This window comes from Ascaphus truei, chromosome 7, assembly GCF_040206685.1.
Source record: "Ascaphus truei isolate aAscTru1 chromosome 7, aAscTru1.hap1, whole genome shotgun sequence".
Classification (NCBI taxonomy): Eukaryota; Metazoa; Chordata; class Amphibia; order Anura; family Ascaphidae; genus Ascaphus; species Ascaphus truei.
Window position 1 is genome coordinate 85,023,744 of NC_134489.1, and position 24,871 is coordinate 85,048,614.

Sequence of the window (24,871 nt, forward strand, 5' to 3'; positions counted from 1 at the left end):
CTTCAATATACCTGCATCATAAAGGAAAGCCCCATTGATGGTAGCTAGGTAGTATCAGCAGTATTGTTCTCTTACATTTATTTATAAGAACTACATCATTTAATCTTGTCGGTTATTCAGCTTTGAGTCCTTTTACACTTGATTGTACAGTATTTAAATGCTTAGAAAACGACAGTTTCCAAAGCCACAATCATGGGTAGTTTTGATTAAAATATTTTTGGCACTTTCATGTTACAGTTACAAAGTACAGACAGCCTCTTTAATTCAATAACCCTTGTGGGAAGTTTCATCTGCTGTCCTGCTTCTTTTCTTTCTTTTTTTTTTAATCAAGCAAAGCAAGTGTTGGCAATGGGCTAGGGTAGGGGTGGCCAACTCCTGTCCTCAAGGGCCACCAAAGGTCAGGTTTTCAGGATATCTTTGCTTCAGCACAGGTGGCTTAGTCAAAAACTGTGCTGAAGCAGGGATATCCTGAAAACCTGAACTGGTGGCATGTTTGTTCTTAGTATAAATATCCTTTAATATAGTACCAATTGTAGAGTGGTCGTGGGAGGGGGGAGTTTGCTTAGGAGCTCCCTTCCTCTTAATAGGCTCAACCGTCTATTTTTGCCAGGCTAACGAGCCTATTGGAGGGGACAGTTACATTAGTACTGTATTTGAGCTTCCATTTTTGAAGCCCCATTTTTGCGCCAGGGAGTTTTTTTAATACCCTTCATTTTAACCTTATATCATTCAAAATGATTTTTATATTACTTACAATACATCATATCATCACTCTGTTTGGATGTCCTGAGCTCTGCCCTTCTTATTTTGGTTATACCCGTACTCTCATACTATGAAGCGTGATTGAGTGCTGTTATATAGGGGTCCTTACTGGTCTACTGGCCCTTCTTGGGTCTGTTGCTTACCAGTATTTCACAATTGGTCAATTGTTTTCTTTCCCATATTGCACCATTTACTCTATTTACGTTTAACCTATGTAAGGAGTGCTGGTGTCATATTTGTTGTGCTGAAGCAGGGATATAATGAAAACCTAACCTGTTGGCAACCCTTGAGGACGGGAGTTGGCCACCCCTGGACTATGGGATCTATATGTAAATATATAAAAATGCATGTTTTGACCATGTTGGAAAAAGTCACCTTGAAAATGAATTTCTTAGTGTCAATGTATCAATCTTTGCTGCTAGTTTCCCTCTCTTGTATCACGGAATAGGACGTATATAGGAGGAGTCAGGCTACACACGTGTATTTTATTTATTCTTTATTTTATGTTGTGTGTCAAAAGATCTACCAGGCCTGAGGTGGAGTGAACCAGGCTTCCCCTGTTTGCTCCAAATGTTAACAAATCTGTAACAAGTTTATCATCACAAGGTGCACTTTGGGAAGCTTAATTCTTAGTGCTAGTTTTCAGAGTTTCTCTGTGCTCGTAACACCTTATTTATAGTGTTTGCTTGGAACCATTTCTCTGTGTTTTTTTGCCACTTGTTTTATATTTTAGTGTCTTATAGCCTGACTAAATCTTAAGCAAACTATAATAACAATTTTAAGACTGATATAATAAAAGCTTTCTATATCTCCCATCCAACATCCCTTCCTTGCTATAACTTCTTTAAAGGGGCAATCCTGCCATGGACCAAAGTGAACTCATTCCGGTGACATGTTTTTCATTTTTTTTACATTTCTTTATTAAAAGTGCCCATAATATAAAACAGGTGTTAACACGTATTCGCAGCCGTGGCCATAGTAAGCGCGGCGGTGTGCGCGTGCGGCACACAAAAGCCTGGAAGGCAATGCGCACAGCCATAGAGTGCATGTGCACGAGCACGGCCAATTTTTCATGAGACAAAATGTTTTGATTTTGTCTCGCGACGGCCGGGTCACATGCGCGATTCAGCCAATGAGGGGGAACCGCTCACGTGATGTCACGGGCATGCCCTCAAACTGTGAATCATTGCTGATCTTGGTCGCGTTTCCTTCTCCAGACTCCCAAGGCCACGGTTCGCCTGTGCTGCAGATCTGTGTGTCATCACGTGCTCTGTCACCTACTATGTACAAGCCCTTATATCACATCAATATTATAGATAAATACCTAGTAAGGAAAATAAAACGAATATATGGTCAATACTACAGATTCCAAATGCGGAATAAATGTCACAGTAACATTCCTTCTTAAATAAGAAAATCAACAAACTATATATCTTGGTTCTCATTTTTGGTTTAAGGGGTCTCATTAGAGTTATTGATAAAAAAAACTTAACCAAATCTGACACCTAATAAGTATTTTTAATAGATTTTTTTAAAACGTTAGACTTGGGAATGTTTTGATTCCCTTTATTGTGCGATGTGTTTGTACAGCCGGAGTACCCCCTCCCCAACCCCCCTTAACTTTATTAGTTGTCCAATAAGGTCAGGGTGGGTTAAGGGGAAGAAAAAAAACACTTCCCCATTCAGAGGCCCAGAAATGAAACTGGCTGACTATGTGAGATTGCGCCATTAACTAACGTTATCTTTATACTAGATGTTGTACGCGACAAAAATGACAGACAAGTGCCTTCAGCCAAGAGCACCTCTTTTCCCCAACTTTTAAGTCTGCTTCACAATCTTGCTTAACCCTTTGATCAATGCTCTTTAGGCTTCTGTTGCAGGAAGCGATGGTCAGTATCACTTCCAATTCCATCTTTTTTCTTTTTCTTAACACAGATCAAGAAAACTCAGCATGCTTCAAAGATAACAAAAGAACAAATGTTAATGAAACAGCATTCACAGGTGTGGTGGAAAGAACACAAAAGATTGAGCGAAAGTAGGTAAGAAAAAGAAAACCCATAATTATAGTGTGGCTGCCCTTTGGCTATGTCATTTATTCAGTTTCTGTTTTCTTTTTCACTGGCTTGTTCACTTGTGTTTGTAATGTGGGTGATCCTGATTACTGTGCGGACAACCTTGAATAAATGGACTGCATGTTTTGTGCATGGGGGCTGATACCATACAAGAGCCACTCCTGCATACTTAACAGATTTTAGCATTTGATGAAAAGATGGGGAACATAGTGGTCAAGGTGCACCTTGTTTTGTCTTCTAGATCAGAGGACTCCAGTATTGTTATGCCGACTGCCTGACTGGGTGGCAATTTAAATGACCTTTTTCCATGTGCATTTTTTCAAATGTTTCTTTCACCCTATTATTCTGCTCACCTTCATTCCTGCCAGGCACTTCCATGTGGCGGCCGCCTCCTTGCTGCCGCCCCCATTCTCCTTCTGGCCCGCAGAGTCAAATGACGCCACAGACGTCACCAACGTGACATTGCATGGCATCACGTTGCTATGGTAACGCGACGTCATTTGACACTGCGACGATGCATTGCCATGGCAACGAGATGCCATGTGACATCACATTAGTGATGTCCGTGGGGTCATTTGACGCTGAAGTTAAGATGAAGAAGGAGGGCGGCAGCAAAGACGCGGCCGCCACATGTATGTGCCTTCGCATCAGGGCCGATAGGCCAGAGAGTGCGGCAAATGTATATGAGGGCGGACATTTTTGCTGCCCCAAAATTTTGCCAGCCTAGGCCTAATGGGAAATCCGCCACTGTTCCTGCTTATTCATTGTCATCTCCTCTGTCAATGGCTTCCCCTATTACATTTCACTCATCTTTCATCTCTTCATCCAATATTGAATGTTATGCCATTCCTTAGCACTGATATCACAGGTTAAAAACACGTGCTCTGGTGTCTGAGCTTCCTCACTAACTGGCGATTTATTGGCAGTAAGTGCAAATCCAGATAGTACACATGGTAGTACATAGTAACATTTATTCACAAAAGCATGGTGGTGACATCAAGAAATTATTTAAGTGTAAAGCCTGGAAAGCTACGTGGGGTGTATTTTACTTAACTAATAATATATTTGATCAATAATTAGTGTCCTTTTATAAAATGTAAATAGTTTTTACATTTTGTTTGTCAGCAATATTTTCATGCACAATCTTTATGGCTATGTTCCCCCAGCAGCTGTTTTACCAGCATAGCAGTATAAGTATAGCAAGCATCTTAAAGGGTTTGTGTCTGATGGTTCCTGTAACCCTGTCAAAGGAGATAATCAGACGGGGACACATCTTCTATAAAGGTGTATTATAATATCCCCAGAAGCCTTCTATCCGACACATTCCCCCCGGAAATCATCTCACTGTGTATCATGAAGATGGTTTACAGCTGTCCTTCAAAACTCAATAAAAAGCAAGAACGTGGAATAAGTGTGTGTTGTGCTGCTTAAAAAGATATCAACGGGAGGCTCCCGGTGACGTCACCCGACATGGTGGTGTGAAATGTGAGCTCTGCAGACTCTCTTGAATAAAAGAAGAAAATAACACCCTTCCACCCGAAATTCCTGAATAAACTTGAGTCCCCCCAGCTGGGGCAACAGAGGTGGAATGTCTAGACAGCAAAAGAAACCCGCAAATCAGGCGGTTTCTAAATATTTCTCCCCACAACAGAAGAGCCCAGAGCCGCCGGCCGAAATCCAAGATGGCGGCGGCCCACAAGGCGGGCAGACAGCACAAGGAAAGGGAGCACAGGCCAAAGGAGCCACTACATCAGAGGAACCTCTAACCAGGGCCTATATGGAAGAACTTATGGCCTCTATGCACACTAAACTATATACATCCCTCCAAATAGAAATAAAAACAGCTGTGCACGATCTCACACAGGAGATCAATGGACTGACTGAGAAAACAACAAGCCTGGAAGACAGGATGGAGGAGACCTTCCTACGCCAGACCGGAGCTGAGGAGGATATCTACCGACTAAAAGAGGAAATCAACCGCATCAAAGACGGAATGGAGGACCAGGAGAACCGGGATAGAAGACAAAACCTGCGTATACGCAATATCCCAGAGACGGTTCTCCCTGGCCTCCTCCGCTCATACCTGATAGACCTCTTTAGATCAATCTGTGACCCCCTGGACGAGAGAGATCTAGAAATAGACCGGGCCTACATAGCGTTAGGCCCACGATCGGAGGACCCTAACAGAAGGCGCAATGTCATTGTTAGACTGTACAGTTATAACACCAAAGAAAAGATAATCGTGGCCTGTAGGGGGAAGGATTCACTTACCTTCAGGGAAGATTCCCTCCAAATCTTCAGCGACCTGTCTAGAATAACCGTGGATCGCAGAAAAGAAATGAAACCCCTAACTACCTTCCTGCGCGATAATAACATCAAATATCGCTGGGGGTTTCCATTTAAACTCACGGCAAGCCACGAGAGAAAATACCTGACGATAAGGTACCCAGGAGATATGGCGCCCTACGTACGAGCCCTGGGCCTCAACCCACCGCCCTCATGGACGAACGACCCCCCGAGGACATCCACACGGAGGGACGAGTCAGATGACGGCGCCTCCGGTTCAACAAGAAGAGCGGCGGCAGCAACATCCAAGACGACGGACAGACGGTGAGAGGACAGCCAGAGACCATCCCCTTCCCGCTACACCACTCACCTCCCTTCCGAGCCACCCGACGCCCTCCACAGCAGCCGACGAGTCCCCTGAAACTCCAGCCCACCAGCAGCGAGAGACGACACCTCTGGCTGGAAGATCCCGTAGCAGCTGGAGCCTCGCGAGAAGAAGATCAAGTCCCGGCGCCTGCCCGGCAGAGGAGGAGAAAAAGAAAATCCCGTGCTGCTCGGCATGGGCGAGCATGAAGCCACGATCCATCCGGTCTGGCCTGCCCGGTTGCTGGACCGATGGTTCGGAGGCTCGGAACTGCCCTTGGTTGGGGGGGTGGAGGGGAATGTACGAGGTATGAGTACCCACGGCAGAAGAACCACAACCGTGAGTACCTCCCCCCCTCCCCCCCGGGCAGTGGAGTATCAGACTTTGGTCTCGGACTCCGGTCAGGCAGATCGGACCTCCGATTGATCCCTGGGCCCCATCGGAACTGCCCCAAAGCCCCCGAGGCTAAAGCTCCCTCATATAAATACAAATATATCCCAAAAAAAAACCCCTATGTTTACAGTTAGAATTTTGCAGTTTATGTGGCTATGATACAGTTTTGTGGCCTGTCCCTTACCCCCTCCCCCCACCCTTACCCCCCGCCCTTACCCCCTCCGCCCCCTGCGCCCTTACCCCCTCCCCCCCTGCGCCCCTACCCCCTGCGCCCTTGCTCCCCCCCCCTCCCTCCCAGTACCCTCCCCCCCTTCTGATTAAACCCTCGATGTGAATACAACAGAAACCCCTGATATACCCCTCCTGACTTCATAATGCTAGAAGCTCTAATCTAGCATGCACAAAGTCTGTTACCCTGTCTCCCCGGAGGGTTGATGCTTCAAACCACAAATAAATGTTGAGTTTGGCCCCACTGTTAGTACCGTTGGCAAAGCGGACTGGAAATCTCCAAACTACACAAGGTACCGGGAATAAGAGGATACTCGCTATCACTCAGGAACTCTGTTGAACTAGATGTAAAGATACATATGTTGGTTCATATGCCCCCCTCAGGATTTGCCGCTAAGGTTGTTGCTTCTTACATGAGGTGGTGAGTTATAGGTTGACCACCACAAAGTTTTTCATGTTTCTACCCAAGAAGGTGCCTGTGAAAGACTCAACTTACCACCACTATGATGTTTGCCTTGGGTCGCATAACGTGTAATTAAATGTACTGTCTCTTGGGAACACAATGTTGGTGAAGGGAGGGGGAAATTGATGTAAAGCTTATTATGACCTTAGCCAAGGAACGTCCCCCCCTCCTCCCTTCCCCCCTCTCCCCCCTCCCTCCCTTCCCTCTTCCTTTCCCCCCTCTCCCCCCCTCCCTTCCCCCCTCCCTTCCCCCCTCTCCCCCCCCCCTACCCCCCACGGAACACAGGGCATCAAAGTCCTAAACCTCATATATACAATAGAGATCTAGTCCCCATGTCCTTGTGCAGATGGCTACTACAGCCTGGTCCCTCAAGATGTTACCAGAATGGGAATCAAGAGGAATTCCACCGCAATGTTTACATGTTTTATTATCAACCGATCTGTTGTGTTATGAATATGAAATGTCCCCTCAACGCCATGCTAAGGCGCCAAACTGCCATTTATTGTTCTGTGTAATAGTGTATAGGGCTATAAGACTAGAGAAAAGTACAATTGCATCATAAGCTGATGACCCATAAATATGGTTGATGGTAGCCAGAGAAAATATACATAAAGATGGAGTTCACGTACTGTCCCGGCTAACCACTCTACCCCCCCCCCTACCTCTTGCCCTAAACCCCTAGTCCACATGGCCCACCTACCGACAAGGGACACACCCTCTATCGCTCAGAAGGCGGGTACATCCAAGACCGCCGAACTCAGAATATGTATGTGCACTAATCAGGAACATGATGGCTAACCGAAGGACAAGATACACACCCTGAAACACACTCCAACCCCTTCCTCCCCTCCCCGCTCTGCCCCCCCCCCATCTGTGAGGTACACAACGCAAACATAAAGGAAAGCTCCCTCCACGCCCCCCCATTGCTTCACTCCCTACCCTCCCCCACTCTTCCCTCCCCCAAGTACCTACCCGCCCCCCCCCCCCACATTTACCCTTCCTCCCCCTCCATGCTTACCCTTCCCTTCCAACTAATCTCTTCCCCTCTTACACTCCTCCTCCATCCCATACCTTCTGCAGGCCCTCCCTAACCACCCACGATAAGTAACGACCACACCTCCCCTCCTAGTGTACCTCTGGAAGGGTACAACTCATAAAATCTTTCAGAGTCTGCACCTCCTCCTCTTGCATCCCAGTTCGGGAGTCAACGGACCCCTCCCATTGGGCCTTAAGCCCAAACGCCGGTCATATCACCGGTACTACTGTTAGAGGACCACTACTGGCCCTTTTTTCACACTATCTCTCCCTGCCGACCCTGTCCCGGCAGACCTCTACCCTGTTCTCCCCCACCCTCCCCCCCCAGCCCCCTGGAGCGCCACTCAGGTCCCCCCAAATATAAACCCCTCAATACGTGAAGGGTACATGATCCGACAAAGGATCCGAAAAACTCTCCCTAGTGGGAAGGGAGTCGCTCTCGAGGGAACCAAACCCCAGACCAATGGCTACCAAACCCCAATAAATTTAATCTCACTAAACGTAAAAGGCCTAAACAACAATAAAAAAAGGAGGCTAGCTCTACAGGAGATGATCAAAAGGCGACATTGTATTCCTACAGGAGACCCACTTTGCATCGCATGAGCTGCCTAAACTGTTCAGCAAGGCCTTCCCCACGGGCTACTTCTCATCGTTTAACAGCAAAAAGAGAGGAGTGGCAATTCTATTCCGTCAGGGAACGCCATTCAATCACACTAAAACAACCACAGATCCAGAGGGTAGATTTCTGATAGTTTATGGTTCGCTGGCAGGTTCACCTATCGTGTTGATCAATGTGTACACACCCAATGAGAACCAGATAGAATTTTTAAGGGCTCTCCTGGACAAGATTGACCCGACCTACCTGTCCTCAATGGTAGTAGGAGGGGACTTTAACATGGCGCTGAATCCACTGGAGGACAAGTCAAGCCTACTAAATAGATCTCATGCGAAGGCCTCCCAAAGAATAGGGAAAAAATTCAAAGAAATCATGGGAGAGTACTCTTTGGTGGACATTTGGAGAACACAACATCGGGGCCAGAGAGATTACACTTTCTTCTCCCCTCCACGCCAGACCTACTCTCGAATAGACTATCTCTTCGCCACCAAAAGCATTCTAGAAGCGTCAACAAACTCAGATATAGGCCCCATCACATGGTCAGACCATGCCCCAATCACGGTTACCCTTGACACTCCATTCATAAAGACAAATTCGTTCAATTGGAAACTTAACGACTCATTATTAAACTACCCCGAAATTGAGAGAGAAATAAAAACAGCACTCAAAGAATACTTTGCCCATAATACAGAGTCGGTCTCATCATCAGCAACCCTGTGGGAAGTCCATAAGGCAACGATTAGAGGAACCATAATTTCCATCGCGTCTCACAGGAAAAAAAACAAAACAAAGGCTATCAGAGATCTGACGGATACAATTCTAGAACTAGAGCACCAACATAAAATTAACCCCTCCAAAAAAATATATAAAACACTAACATCCGTCAGAGAGGAGCTTAGCCAATTACAGATAGAGGACGTAGAAAAGTCACTGCGATGGACCAGTCAAAAATACTACGATAAGGGGAACAAAGCAGATATTGGCTAACAAATTAAGAGGTGTACAGAAGAGATCACAAATTACAGCTATCAAGAGTAGGTCTGGTGAAATCTTATATAGTGATAAGAAAATTGCAGAGAAGTTTACAGCATTTTACACAGAGCTCTATAACCTAAAAACCCAGGGCAATAAAGCTCCGGAAACAAATTCCAGAATTATCAATGACTATCTTTCTAAGTGTCACCTCCCCAGTCTCACGGAAGAAGAACAACAAAAACTGAACGCAAGAATAACGAAAATAGAGCTCACGGAAGCGGTAAAAGCGTCAAAGATCTCTAAAACCACCGGTCCCGATGGCTTCTCCAATGCCTATTACAAACGGTTCCTCCCGATCCTGTCAACACACCTCCTCAACCTATTCAATTCCTTCATGGAGGGCTCCCCAATCCTGCCCTCCATGACTAATGCTAGCTTAGCTATAATCCATAAAGACGGTAGAGACCCACAACAATGTGGAAGCTACCGACCAATATCGCTACTAAACAATGATCTGAAACTGTACAGCAAGATCCTCGCCAATCGGTTGAACCCAATTTTACCCAGACTGATTAACATTGACCAGGTTGGATTTGTTAAGAATCGCCAGGCCTCTGACAACACACGAAAAATTATAAACATAATAGAACATGCCCGAATTTCAGGTTCTAAAGCAGTTTTGTTAAGTCTTGATGCAGAGAAGGCATTCGGCAGAATTGACTGGCTCTTTCTAGATAACATAATGAAAAAATTCGGCTTCAACGACACATTTCTAGAGGGTGTCAGGGCACTCTACCGCATCCCCACGGCGACGATCAAACTCCCGGGTGCTCCGGCAAAGGCCTTCAAGATAAGGAATGGCACGAGACAAGGTTGCCCCCTATCCCCTCTTCTCTTCGCCTTGACGATAGAGCCATTGGCGGCGAGAATACGGGACAACGCAAGTATACAAGGCATAGTCATAGGGGACACCAATTACAAAATCTCGTTGTTTGCGGACGATGTCATTCTCACGTTGTCCCACCCTCATGCCTCCCTCCCCAACCTGCAAAAGGAACTATCCGACTTCGGGGAGATATCAGGCTATAAAATTAATCGAACGCAGCCTCACAACTCATCCCACTATATAATAACCCAGAATTCCTTCCAGGCTGCGAGACCAAGCAGTTTGAGCAGTATGCGAGGGCAGGAATTGAGATAGTCTATGATCTGTTATGTGACAAGAAGCCCTTGAATTTCCAAGAATTATGGAATAAATTTAAAGCCCCAACTCTAGATACATTTAAAGTCCTTCAAATCAGACATTTCTTACAAAAGCTGTCCCCTACATTAGAATTCCCTCCCCTAACACAATTTGAAAGATTTTATCAGGAAAACACACACCAAAAAGGCCTAATCTCACAAATCTACGGGATACTAGATAGACATGCGAGTCCTGACACACACGATTATATGCACAAATGGGCAGCGAAGTTAAACGTAGACATTGACAGTGAGGACTGGGAGGAGATATGGGAGGCGGCATCAGGAACCTCAGTGTGCACCAGCATTAAAGAAAATATCTACAAGATAATGTTCCACTGGTACTTAACACCAGTGAGACTGCGGCAAATCTACCCTCTGGCATCTGATCTATGCTGGAGAGGCTGTGGACATAGGGGGGACATGGCTCACATATGGTGGCACTGCCCAAAAATTCAGAAATATTGACTCTCAATCCAAAACCTAATTAAAATGGTCACTGACCTCACAATCCCTATGGATCCACTGACCTTCATACTGGGCAGGCCAATGGATGAAATTGACCGCCCAGTATGGAAATTAATCTCCTTCATTTTGACAGCAGCACGATGCTCAGTGGCGCTCTCCTGGAAGAAAAACTCCCCACCCAAGATACATATGGTAAAAAAAAGATTAAATGAGGTAATGCTAATGGAAAAACTGACAGCATTCCTTAGTCACTCACGGAGCGGTTCTACCACATATGGGAGCCCTGGCTGACCCACTAAAACTTAAGAGATAACAGCCTCCTCTTTAGCCCAGTAACCAGACGAGACGCTCGGATCAAGTAACAGGAGGCGACTCCAGGGGAGGGGAAACCTATCATCCCCCTCCCCCTCCCTCCCCACCTCTTTCCCACTTTTCTCTCTCTTTTTCGGGAGTCTAACCACAGGGACCACCGAAGGACCGGAACGGTCGGCCACCCCCATGGGTGGGTAATCAGGGAACCCTCCCACCTCCTCTCCCCCCCCCCCCTCCCCTCTCTCGTCTTTCTACCCCCACTCTCATAAGGAAAAAGGGAAAAAACAACTGTTATGGTATTATGTTATGCTCATCTGACAATGCCTGTAAAGTGATGTTTCAATACCTAATAAAAACTTTGGAAAAAAAAAAAAAAAGATATCAACATCCAACGACCAAAATCGGCAACATAGGTTCTGAACCAAACAACAGCATGTTAATAGGAATGTATATACTGATTTATACCAGGGAGATTTCACTGAAGACTGAGACTGCTTATACTAAAAATCAGTAAGACTATTTCAAATCGGTTACACACCTTGAAAATCAGCGTGAGTTCAATTCCATACTACGTATTACAGTACTAAAATAATGAATTAAGTAGAAATAGCCAGGTTAGTCTGTGTGAAACTCATAGAATCTTTGTAAATCGGTATTGCACACCTGAGGAAGAGAGAGAGCTCTCAAAAGCTTGTCTTATAACATGAATTGTTAGTCCAAATTAAAAAAGGAATCACCTAATATTGAAGTACTACAATAACAAAGTCTCAAATATACTCTTTTTCACAGGTAGGGTAGTAAACAGACTAGGTTGATTTACAGTTGAAAAAGGTAACGAACTCCAGAAGTGTCCATCCATAATGTAGGGATTATTGCTAGGTTGTGGTGCCTTACCATTGTAGGGTAGGGCTTCAGAATTGAAATAAAGAATTTAAAAAACAACATTCCCGGGCCATGTCACTGACCAGGTTCCCTAATACCCTGTCACACCTTACATTACTATAGGATTAGAGTGCCCTCTAGTGCTCAGTCACTGAACCACAAGAGCACCCCAAACACCGGTTGTATCAATTAATTGATAGTGGGTGTTTTAATGCTGTAGTTCAAGCTTCCATTTTAAAAATTTATTTTTTTTCCATTCAATATGTGCATCAATACAATCTCCACACTGACAAGTGATTAGCTAAGTTGCCGATCGATCCGTTCTCCTGTAATTGATCGCTGAAGATTCGGCTCGGGGGTTCTTTACATAACTGTTAGGCCTGCAGAAGATTACCCAAGATTCAAAGTTCTCTGTGGAAGATCATGTGACCAGGCGAGCACTAGATACAATTGGTGCACTGCTAGAGAGAGGGGGAGCTCAAGTGCCAGAACCTCTCTCAGAATAGAAAAGGGATGTGACTTTGTAAATGGTTGCTATAGAAACAAAAATGCTTGTTACATTAGAATACATTTAAAAAAAAAAATTCCCAAATGTTTTTATTAGGCAAGATTACAGGCATATAATAAACAATAACAGCCTAATACAGATTAGGTTTTTGGAGTATGTATAAGATAGGAAAGAGCATCGCCAAGGGAGGCGAGACCTCTGGACCACACAGTGGACCAGTGAGAGTGAGGTCGGAAAGAGGGAGGGGAAAGAGGGAGGGGGGGAGTAGAGGGGGCGGGGAATTCCTTCCCCAGTTGCGGAGGTCCACCTATCTTAGCTGGGGACTATATTTCTCACTTGATTCCTGGTTAAGTGGGTTTTTGGGCTGAGTTAGTGATTAAGACAGGGTTCCCAGATCTTATAATAGCCCTCTGTTTTACGCTTGAGGAACGCTGTTAGTCCCTCCATTAGCATAACCTAATTCACCCTTCTTTTAACCATCTGCTTGGAGGGAGGTAATACCTTTTTCCAGGAAATCGCCACCGTACATCTCATTAAAATGTCTTTTAAAAGAAAATGCTACAAGTATTTTCTCATAGTACAGAACGGGTTTATTTAAAACACACACTTAGGCTATTGCTTGAACTGCAGCTTTAAAGAGCTGTAGTGCTTGACGGCACAAGTGAAAATGATCTAAATATTTCTTTCCTGCATGGTATACAGTCACAGTGCGTCATTTTACAGCCTAGTTCTTCATGTAGTTCTTCAGAAGTGTCAAAATGTGAGGACACTAGGAGGTTAAGGGATTTTTTCTGACTCGTCCTTAAACATGACAAAGTTTTGATAATACAGCCTTCTGGATTCCTTTACCATAACCTTCAATATTTTTTTTACTGAATTGTATTTAATTTATATAATGGCTGTGCTCGATATAATTGTATAATCAGAGGAGTGGCTCATTGCGTAATGGCACGGATCAGGGGAAGGAACCTGGTTCAATTCCCAGTGTCGGCTCCTTCTGATCTTGGGCAAGTCACTTTATCCACCTGTGCTTCAGGCTCCAAAATCATAGATTGTAAGATCTGGGCAGGCACTGTGTTTGTACAATTCCTATGTGCTGCATACCGTGTGCTATACTGTCATTGTGAAGCGCTTTGAGTTCCATTGGGAGAAAAGCGCTACATGAAAATAAAGTTATTATTATATACAGCTTTATGCACATATTGCAACAAGGATTTTATAGTATTTTGTGAATTAATTAATGATAAACATAAAGAAGGTAACTGGCAATAAGCATATTGAAGAAAACTTGTTGCTCTCAGATGGAAGCTTCTGGATTATAGCACAACATTGGTGAATGTTAACAAGTTTATAGACATTCTCAAACATGTAACAGATGTCCAACTGTTTTATATTGGGTAAAAAAATTGAGCTTTTTGATGAAATGCTAGATGGTAACAAAACATTTCTTTTTTTCTTAAATTAACTTAAACATTTCAGAAATAAAATGGAATCAGAATTGCAAACATTCCTTGAAGAACAAGGCATCAAATGCCAATTTTGGGGGGATATGATGGACTTTGGTGAGTACTGGTGTATAGTTTATTTTCTGAAAGGGCATTTTATCTTATGGCAAATAAGCAAAGTATTACATCTCTTTAAATAATGCAAAGAAAGTCAGTAAACATATGAGTTCTTAACAATAGAGAATACAAAATTGTAATGCGAGAAAGATGGGTCACCTTTTAGAGGTATTGAGGAATATTTTCATAGAAATATAGAAATGAGATTTTTGTACACAGTTTTCTTCCTCACCAAATCAGTGCAAGGAAAATAAAGAGGTGAAACAGTGAAGGATCAGTAGAAGCAGGAGCTTACATAATACCAAAATCTGCCGAAGAAGAGCAAAGAGGGGGTGGGAGGATCCCTGGCTGCAGTGGAAGCGTTGTATGCCAAGAGATAATGGGGAAAGGCAAGTTTGCAGACGTGTCTGAGACCCGTGAATGTGTTCACAAAGTGGTATTTTTATTTGGAGGATATAATGAGAGATGGAGAACTGCAGTGAGCGGAGCCAAGATTTTAGAAGTGCAGAATGGAAGGTGAAAAATGAAGCGGCTGTAGAAGAGGAGAGGTAATTGAGCTATTTTATGGAGGGATACATCTTGCAAAGGTTTGAGGCTTGTAAAGTTGCAGGCAGAAAAGGAAATTGGATCGGGAGCTGAAGATGAGAAGATAATATGAAGTTGCAGTAAAATCAAATACGTAGTACTGAATTGACTTGATTTAACCGAGAGAGTTAGAGTAGCAAGATAGTCACAGAATCAAGAACTCCACTGTATGGAACACTAACTTCAAACTGAGCAAAGGCATAGTAAATTACACCCTAAACCCAAGAAAAGACAACTAGAAGATAACAGTGCTGGATGTAAAAGGAGAATAGAAATACTTGCTGATGAGGCTTCCGGTTTTGGCACAGATGAGACCAGACATGTCCGAGAAAACCTCCTAAAACAGGAAAAGAGAAAGTAGTTAACATATGGCAGAGACCACGTGCGCAGAGGGGCAAGGGCCTGTCCAAAATACTTCAGCAGCACAGATCGCACTAAAAGTTACGCAGGTACTGTATATGCTCCTCTGCAGAATGAACGTTTTCACTTGTTAAAACAAGTCATTGAAGACTTTACAAAACAATCTGTCTCAGCAACATACTAAGCTGGCTGAACTAGAACAAAAGATAAATACAGTATTCTAGAAGGAGAACTGGAATAACAAGCTATTCAACTGGCACAGTTACAGAAAGGTAATGCAGGCCTGGCAGCAAAAGTAGATGATCAGTTAAACAGAGCTAGACTGAACAACCTGCGGGTAGTTGGCATTACAGAAAACGTACAAACAGCTGATGAACAACATAATTTTGCTGCCCTGGAACTACCACGATTACTGGGAGTATCTGCAGCTAGACTGCCTTTGAAAGTAGATAGGGCTCATAGATTTTCAGGACAATGTCAATATCTTAAGAGCCTACATAAAAGTACAAATAAATAAATATGAGGACAACCAAATTGAGCTATTCCAGAATTACTCAACAGAAGTATTCAGAAGAAGGGTGTTCTCAGTGTCTGTTCCAAGCTAATCAACCTGAAAATGATGTTCTCCCTAATGTACCCGTCAAATTTTAAAGTAATGACGAGAGACGCGCTCTTTCACCACAGCGGAGGATGCAGAAGCTTTTATCAAGACTGGATTGGAGAAGCACACTGTGAACCAATTGAATGGCTTCTCCCAGAATCTCTCAGCAGTCAGCTAAGTACTGACATTTAATTATGGGAAATTCTGTGGGGAGAAAAAAAAAACAGTTTGTGTTGCGTTTCTCATAAGGGATCAATTCAGACATTTATTTTGTTACGGATCACTCTCTAACAATATGACTTATGTAACTGAGAGCTACAACATAATACCAAGCAATAACAGAGACAAAGTTGACAGTTGACCCTAACTGAATGTAATTTTTATTTTATATTAAGTATCACAAGCAGCGGCATTATAATGGAGTATTGTTCAATATAGATGGGGAGAAAAAGCGCAACACCTGGGGTTGTTGAAGGGGGGAGCTCCTTTATTGTGGGCAAAATAGCTTGCTCGTTAGAGCTCAGGGGAAGAGGTCTAACGGACTCCTCAAAAGTTGAGAATGTGAGAGGAATATTGTATACACAATATAAGGGTAAACTGCTCACCTAATTATCATATATAATAGATATACAGTTGGTGCAAAAAGGGAAAATTAATACTACTAACACATAAGAAAGAAGGGAAATCACAGGATCTCCCTAAGTCCCTCTTCAATGCAGTCAAAAACTGTCAGGAAGGTAGGAGTTAAATACTACAAGACGCAATGGTCTCAATGGCTAGTAACACTACACTAAGTAAATGCTCCCAACACTGTGGGTGGACATTTTACCAATAAAAGCCCAAGTGGCCAAAAACAAAAAAGTTTTATTCAGAATTCAAAACACCGTCGCAAAAAAAGTGTAATTATGTACAAATACTGTAGTGTGTTAAAAGTAATATAAGAAGGGTGATACTGATTGCCCTATGACCAGAAATGGAGCCAAGTGCTAATGCTCTATATGGTTGTTTGATCCGCAGTGCAATCAAACCCTCTGGCTCTCATTACAATATTAGTTAAGGCAAATCAGAGTCATCTTGTGCGTCATGGGAAACTACTACAATACTGGTGTATCTAGTAGTAAGCCTAATAGTGATGAGAGTCGCAAACTCTACTTGTTTGCTGAGTGTGCAGTGCTAAAGATATTAGTCTCATGAGGCACTATATCCACTACACTGTGTGTGACAATATAAGTTCCCATCACTTTAAAGACTGTTGCATATACATATACGTGCTCAAGTGGTAGGAGGATCACAACATGGTGAAGATAGTACAGGCAAATACATAGCGCCACTCACTCCTCCACTATCTGCATACTCACATGTCTCTCAATGCAATGTTAAGCACCATATACATTCATGTCACAGACAATCATTGGAGAAAAAGAGAGCATGTAATATACAACCGTTTCCCAGGCGATCAGAGACAACTACACCCGTGTCCTCCAAAGACGTCAACACGATAACGTCATACACGACGTACGTTACGCGCTTGGGGCTCGCGCTTTTCCAAATCTACAACAGAATGGCTGAAAAAGAAAAGAATCAAGGTGTTGCAATGGCCCAGTCCAAGTCCAGACCTCAACTCGATTGAAATGCTGTGGCTGGACATTAAGAGAGCTGTGCATAAACAAATGCCCACAAACTTCAATGAACTGAAGCAACGTTGTAAGGAAGAGTGGGCCAAAATTCCTCCACAACGATGTGAGAGACTGATAAAGTCATACAGAAAACTATTACTTCAAGTTATTGCTGCTAAAGGTGGTTCTACAAGTTATTGAATCATAAGGTGTACTTAGTTTTTCACACATAGCTTCTCCATTTTGGCTTTATTTTTGTTAAATAAATCATGACACGGTGTAATATGTCATGTGTTGTTGTTCATCTGAGGTTGTATTTACCTAATTTTAAGACCTGCTAATGAACAGATGATTGTTATTATGTCCTGATATGTAAAGCCATAGAATTCAAAGATGGTGTACATTCGCTTTCACACAACTGTAAATGGAGCTTAGCACACATGCCGTTAACGAGCCATGGTCTCACCTCCTCCACAGTATGCAGCCACTGCTCTTTGGCTGCTTCTGTCTCGCCGGCATCTTCTGTGTTCGTCAGAATGTCACTTCTGGTTTTGGTTTCTCCCTACCAAGGGCTTGGGTGCGTCTTTGCTCCCTGGAGGTTTCACTCATTGCGTTTCGCTGGTCTCAGCTTCGTCAGGAGTTGATACCTCCCCCCTTTCAATAGTTTACATCCAAAGGAGCAAAGAGGAGTTGCAGCAGTTACTTTCTATACCTTCTAAACTCTCTTTCCAGGCCCTCATACCATCATAGAGTCTTGTCCTCAGCTGACATGTGACTTCAGTGCTCCTGCCCGCCCTTTTCCTGCCCTAATGATTGGGAGCATGTGCATCCAAAGCAGCGAGCTTAGGGCAGGAAGGAGCAGTGAGGTCTCGTTAACTAAGGAATCAATTGGAGTGGCCATCCTCTTACCTACTTTTGGGAGTTAGATTAATCTATAGGCAATGTATATACCCCCAACACATACGACAAAAAGTTTTAAAACACACTGATTAAAGAAGTATAGAAAAATGAAGCAGGACAATTGGTACTTGAAGGAGATGGACAACTGGCACATTGGTAAAATGGTAATCTCAAAACAGAAGAAGGGTGGCAAAAAATAAAGGAATTCATTTAATTAAAACATTTTTATTAAGATTAGTTGATCCTTTAAGGCAGAGAGAGACTTCAATTGCCTCTTTAAAGCTCAGACTACATGTTGAGAATAGACCATATCTTTGTCTAGAACTCCTTGCAAACCAGAACCACAGAAGCAAAGGTACATGACAGGACACACCCCAGAAGATCTGACTCCAAAAGGCTGTTCATGGTCCCAAGGCTCAACAAATTATATGAAAAAAACCTTATCAAAAGTGGCGCTCTATATATTCAGGTGTAGTGAATAAACCAACAGTGTGGTGTAAAGTCAAATAAATAAAAAGCAATAGTGATACTTATACAAACACATATAACGAATGCCGCTGTAACCCGGTGAAGGACTGCTCTCTCAATCCTCGTGACAAGTGAAAGATATGGATCATCAGGAAGCGGAAATATGTGAAAACAAAAACATAATCTGATAGTGCAGTATTGTAAAAAATATCGTGGGTACTGTATTAACAAAGTCTGTGATCTGAATACTCACAAACGTGAGATGAATAAGGACACGTAAAGGTATCTTTAGATGGTGTGCCGCAAACGATGTCGGTCTGATAAGCACACTGTCCTCAGACAGGTAAGTCACTCCAATGAGCCTTTAGTATAAAATAAAACTGGACATAGTGCAGACTGTACAAAGTAATTTATAAAAGTAGCACTCGCACTCAATGAGGTAAATGACAAATTTAGATCTGCAATTTAGATGTTGTTTAATGTTATAGGTCTTATGGGTTGTGTTAGATTGGAAGTTGTTAATAGTACTAGAGCTATACTTACAGGCAGTACACGTTTTACAGCTAAAAAATCCTTTAGGGGTGTCTAACCAATCAGAGCGGCTAGATGCAGTGTATGTTTTTAACCTTATTAAATATACATCACAAATATTTAGACTAAAGATTTGTAACTGTCTAGTTCAGGTATTGTGTAACGCACTTAATTGGTGCTCACGATCCAGTAATACGCCCACCAATACGATTTGGCCATCTCAGTTTTAATTAACATCATTATCCTGTTAACTTCCCACCTATGGGAGTAAATCTAAGAGTATATATGCTCCTTACCTATCATTCAATGACACTCCTGATGAAACCGAGAAGGTGAAACGCGTAGAGTGACGTTGCTGACCCAACCGGAACCTCTAGAAGCGGATGTCGTCACTTCCGGTTTTCGGTGAGACGCATCCGTGACACGCACGATAGCACAGAGGAACAGCTGAGAGATTACTCATCCGGTTGCAGAGATCCACTGCGTGAGATCTAAATGCTTGTCTAAACCTTGTACCATGTGAGTACCATGTGAGTTTATTGGATTTTTTCTACTTTTATAAATTACCTTGTACAGTCTGCACTATGTCCAGTTTTATTTTATACTAAAGGCTCATTGGAGTGACTTACCTGTCTGAGGACAGTGTGCTTATCAGACCGACATCATTGCGGCACACCATCTAAAGATACCTTTACGTGTCCTTATTCATCTCACGTTTGTGAGTATTCAGATCACAGACTTTGTTAATACAGTACCCACGATATTTTTTACAATACTGCACTATCAGATTATGTTTTTGTTTTCACATGTTTGCGCTTCCTGATGATCCATATCCTTCAACAAATTATATGGCTGCTCCTCCTTTTCTTACCGTGTACCCCAAAACTGGAACAATCTACCGAAGACTCTCACAGCCACCACCAGTCTAAATTCTTTTAAAACTACAGTAAAGCTGTCTCACATTTTAATCTGGTCTGTAACTGTTACATACACCTATAACATATATTATCTCTTACTGTGCATGCAATGTCTTGTATATAATGTATAACCCTGCTCACTTAATGTAACAATGTATTTGTAACCATATATTTGTCATCATAACTCTGTGCCAAGGACATACTTGAAAACGAGAGGTAACTCTCAATGTATAACTTCCTGGTAAAACATTTGATAAATAAATAAATAAATAACGCTCAGGCCATTTACCAAGTTAAACATAAGGCTTAATTTACCAAATAGAGCCACTTGCAAATTCCTTAGATATTTACTATCCAGTCAGAATGTCAAGTTTGTGTCATGAGAGAATGGGACAACTATAAATTTAATAACAAACAGCATTTGAGATAGCAGATACTATACAAGAACACAGCAAAAGCAGTCTTAAAGGGGAGTCTAATCTCTTTTGTAGTGAAGGTGGGAAAAAAAGAGACAAAAAGATACACGCAAAAACAGAAAGTTAGAAGCAATCATAGCAATTCAATACACAAATAAGAATAACTATAGAACATTTAAATATAAATACGGGATTAAACCTGGAAGGCTTTTGAGCAATATAGTTAAAACATCAAAAGGGAACAATTTAATTAAAGCCATAAAAAACTAAGCGGGTAATAGGTTGGTCAATACTCATCAAGAGATAGCTGATCAGTTCTATAAATTATATACTAAACTATACAGCAAACTCATCCCAGATTAAAAAAAATGGCGTTCTGGAATTATTTATTAGAAAAGCTACCTAGAATTGGCAAGGAAGCTGTAGATAGTCTGAATGCAGAAGTTTAAATTGAAAGTTAATTAAATCAATTCACAATAATAAAGCCCCTGGATTAGATGGTTATCCGGTGGAATTCTATAAACTCAAATTTTTATATATTTAAAAAAGCAAAGAATTAGCCCAATCTTTATGTGCAATGTATTAAAAAGTATTGTCAATGAGGAATTTTCAACAGCAAAAATATCATAAATATTTTTAAAAGGCAGGGATTCTAAAAACACTGTATCTTACAGGCCACACTCATTGCTTAATAAAGACCACAAAATATTTACTAAACTGGCTAACAGACTAAAGCTAATTTTACTGAAGCTTATATCTAAAGACCTGATGGGGCTGTGTTGCAGGCAGACATTCCACCTCTAATATAAGGACACTGTTATCTATTCTACAAAAATATGCAGACACCAAAAGCAAAGATGCAAATAAGGAGTTGGGTGATATGAAGGAGAACTCTGCATGCTTGTTGGAACTCGACACTCAAGAAGCGTTTGACATGGTAACCTGGGACTGTGCACTATGTTAGACAAATTTGGAATCAAAGGTCAAAGAAAGGACATACAACACAAGGTATCATACACAGCCAGGCTATAAGATACCACCGCATATACTCTGACACTGAAGACAGAAACAGACATCTCACAACCCTGACCTAATCGTTCAGACAGAAGGGATACAAGCCAAAGACTATTGCCAGAACTATTACATCTGCACTAAAGCCCTACGAGAACACCTGCTACAACTGCTACAATACAGACAGAAAGAACCTACCACATGCACACCACTAGTGGCCACATACAACCCTACCCTAGAGGGAAAACTAAAAATAATCAAAGATCTGCAACCCATGCTGGCAGAGGATGTGACATTAAAAGAAATCTTCCCCAAACCTCCCATTCTGGCATTCCGGCAACCACCAAACCTCAAACAGAAATGAGTCAACAGAAAACAAGTACAAGTTGCAAAAAACCCAACAAAGATAATATATTAGCAGGCCCACATAAAGCTTGGAAAAAAATAAACAAAATATTACATGTTAACGTGCAAATTCTCAGATACCTTTGCTGGGAAACCTGGAGTTCTAAGAAGGATTATCAGACACGTGCTTTAAAACCTGGGAAATAATGGGATACAAATTATTGGAGGCATTGTAGACCCTTTAACAAATACCATATAGGCCTACCAATTTCAGGACCTGAAACAAAAATATACATTTCCAATTCTTTGCTTATTTTCAAGTGAGACACTGTCACACGAATAGATATAGGCCAAAGATTGTATAATTCATAAGAATAATTCAATGTGTCAGTTGGTTGACTCATTTTTGAGGTCCAGGTGCACACTTTCTATATGAGATATAAGAAGATAGTGCAGCATGATGGGAATGTTTCTGAAGTACTAATGCTGTATATTCAGGAAAACGCAGTAATCATTTCAGAAGAGGGTTAGGTTTACGTGACCACACATTGTATGTAAAGTGTAAATGGAAATGCTTGGATATCTAAGGCCAGTAATATAGTGGGCGCCTGTGCGAATGCTCGTGCACGTGACGCACACATTTTGTGTGTACGGTCCGTGCTGCTGTGAGCGACAGGCTTGGAAGGTACTGTGTGTGTGTGTGTGTGTGTCACTGTGTGTTTGTCACTGTGTGTGTGTGTCACTGTGTGTGTGTGTGTGTGTGTGTGTGTGTGTGTGTGTGTGTGTGTGTGTGTGTGTGTGCGCGTGTTTGTGTGTCACTGGGGAATCTGTGTGTGTGTGTGTATATTAAAAATTTTTTAAAAAGACATGCTGTGAGAATAAATTATTTATTAATCTTGTGCACACATATACACCCATACATACTGTGGTAGCGGCACGAATACTTACTTTTCGGAGTCTTCTCCCCTATCGCCCAGCTCCACGCTCACTGCTGTGCGCACGCGCGACCCTAGTATACAATGGCTGGCTAACCACAGCCAACTATAACTGCTGCGCGTGCGCCGACTATATTACGGGCCTTAGAGTTGCTGCTATTTAATTTGTTTTTGTGATTGTTTTAATTTAATTTGTACATCTTAATTGTCTAATTTTGTTCTATATTGTAATTGCAGTTTATTCTGCTCTGTCATATTGTTGTATCTTTATTTTTCGCTTTGAACCTTATTGTGAGCAATGGTGTGTGTCTTTGGGGAGGTGGGGGGGGGGGGGTGTTTGGGTTGTGGGTGTGTAGGGGTATAGTAGTTATTGATAAGTTTTTTTTTTCTCCATTAATTATTGTATTAATATTGTTTCATGTTATTCAAAAACTAATAAAAAGATTTAAAAAAAGAAACATTTATTTAAATAAAGACTTTATAAAAAAAAATCCAAAAAAGAAATACTGATCAAAAGTATTTTAAATTATTATTAGTAAAATAAACCACATAGAATAAATGGATGAGCCCCATCAGAATATGTTATAAATAAATAAATAATAATTTTGAGACCGAGAGAATTGCTTTTTTATTAATGGTTAATGTTTAAAGCCGATGTTTTGCCATTCTGCCATTCTGCCTCGAACTAGTAATCTGCTTTAGGGCATTTTCATCCCCCTGGGCCTAAACCTTTAAAAGTAGGAGTAAGTGGATGTGTTGAGCAATAGCTAAATATGTAAATGAAAACACAATCAATAGTAAATAAGAACTGGTAGACGTTGACTGAAGTGAGAGTAATGAGAAGCAGTGACAGAATATTGGATACAAGAGAGTTTGGAATTAGATCAACAGGACAAATTGAGAACTTTAAAGGAGCAATCCAATTTATTATTATTTGTTTTAACATAGGATTGAAGCAGGGGGTCTTACATTACAGCCTTCTATTGGCCCCGCAGGGGGCGAGAGCTTTGAAAAGCGGCGATTATGTGATCCCTGCTAGCCGAGCGGAGTGGCTACCGGCATGTCCTATGGAGGTAGGGATGTCGGGAAGCAGGCGGTCCCCGGAGTTGAAATTAATGGGCTTGAGGTCCGGAGACTCCACCCCCTCCCCCGGCCTCAAACCTATGTTTTTTTAAATCGCCAGCTTGGATTGCCTCTTTTATACATGGGTATGCAAAGTAGTTGCAATCTTAAAAAAATAATAAAATCAAAGAAGTTAGATGAGCACAATATAGGAAATGTAGGGGGCTGTGGAATAAAGTAGAAAAGAGAGTTCTGATGTTTGAAACTGTTTGTATTTGGATGAAATATCTGTGTAGTAATGCAATTGTTTAGTATGTTTAAGCAATAGGAGATGTACATTTGGACTCCCTCATCGTGTGGTGATGTAAGCATCGGGTGACTAGATTTTCAAATGCAAAAACCTGGACACATAAAAAATATTTAGAAAACAAATGAAAGCACCCCCTCCCCCCTTTCGCTTGCCTCCCTCTCTCCCATCCCATCTTCTCCCTCTCCCCCATCCTCTCTCTCCTCTCTCTCACCCCATCCTCCCTCCCTCTCCCTATCCTCTATCTCTCCTTCCTCTTCCCCATACTCTCTCTCCTACCTCTCCACCATCCTCTCCCACATCTTCTCTCTCCTCCCTCTCCCCCATCCTCTCTCTCTCCTTCCTCTCCCCTATCCTCTCCCACATCTTCTCTCATCCATCCTCTCCCCATCCTCTCTCTGTCCTCCCTCTCCCCATCCTATCCCACATCTTCCCTCTCCTCCATCCTTTCTCCTTCCTCTCCCCCATCATCTCATTTCCTTCTCCCCATCCCCTCCCCTCCTCCCTCATCCTCTCTTTCACCTCCCTCTCCCCCATCCTCTCTCCTCCCTCTCCCCACCCTCTCTCCTCCTCAGCAAAATATGTATTGTAAAGAAAATGTGTTGATGAGGAATTAGTGATCAGAAAAAGTATGAAAGTTGAAAGTGTA

General features: G+C 42.3%; 1 protein-coding gene across 10 annotated transcripts in view; it reads left to right on the forward strand.

The window, feature by feature from the left end:
* CCDC148 (coiled-coil domain containing 148) overlaps positions 1-24,871 on the forward strand; it is a 135,376-nt gene that overhangs the window by 80,817 nt on the left and 29,688 nt on the right. For 7 of the 10 annotated variants that reach the window (XM_075609329.1, XM_075609328.1, XM_075609331.1 and 4 more), the window contains 2 exons: positions 2,698-2,801; positions 14,086-14,168. In XM_075609329.1, the coding sequence (XP_075465444.1) occupies positions 2,698-2,801; positions 14,086-14,168 (187 nt within the window). The remainder of the gene's footprint in view (positions 1-2,697; positions 2,802-14,085; positions 14,169-24,871) is intronic. The other 3 variants (XM_075609334.1, XM_075609335.1, XM_075609336.1) reach the window with 1 other exon arrangement.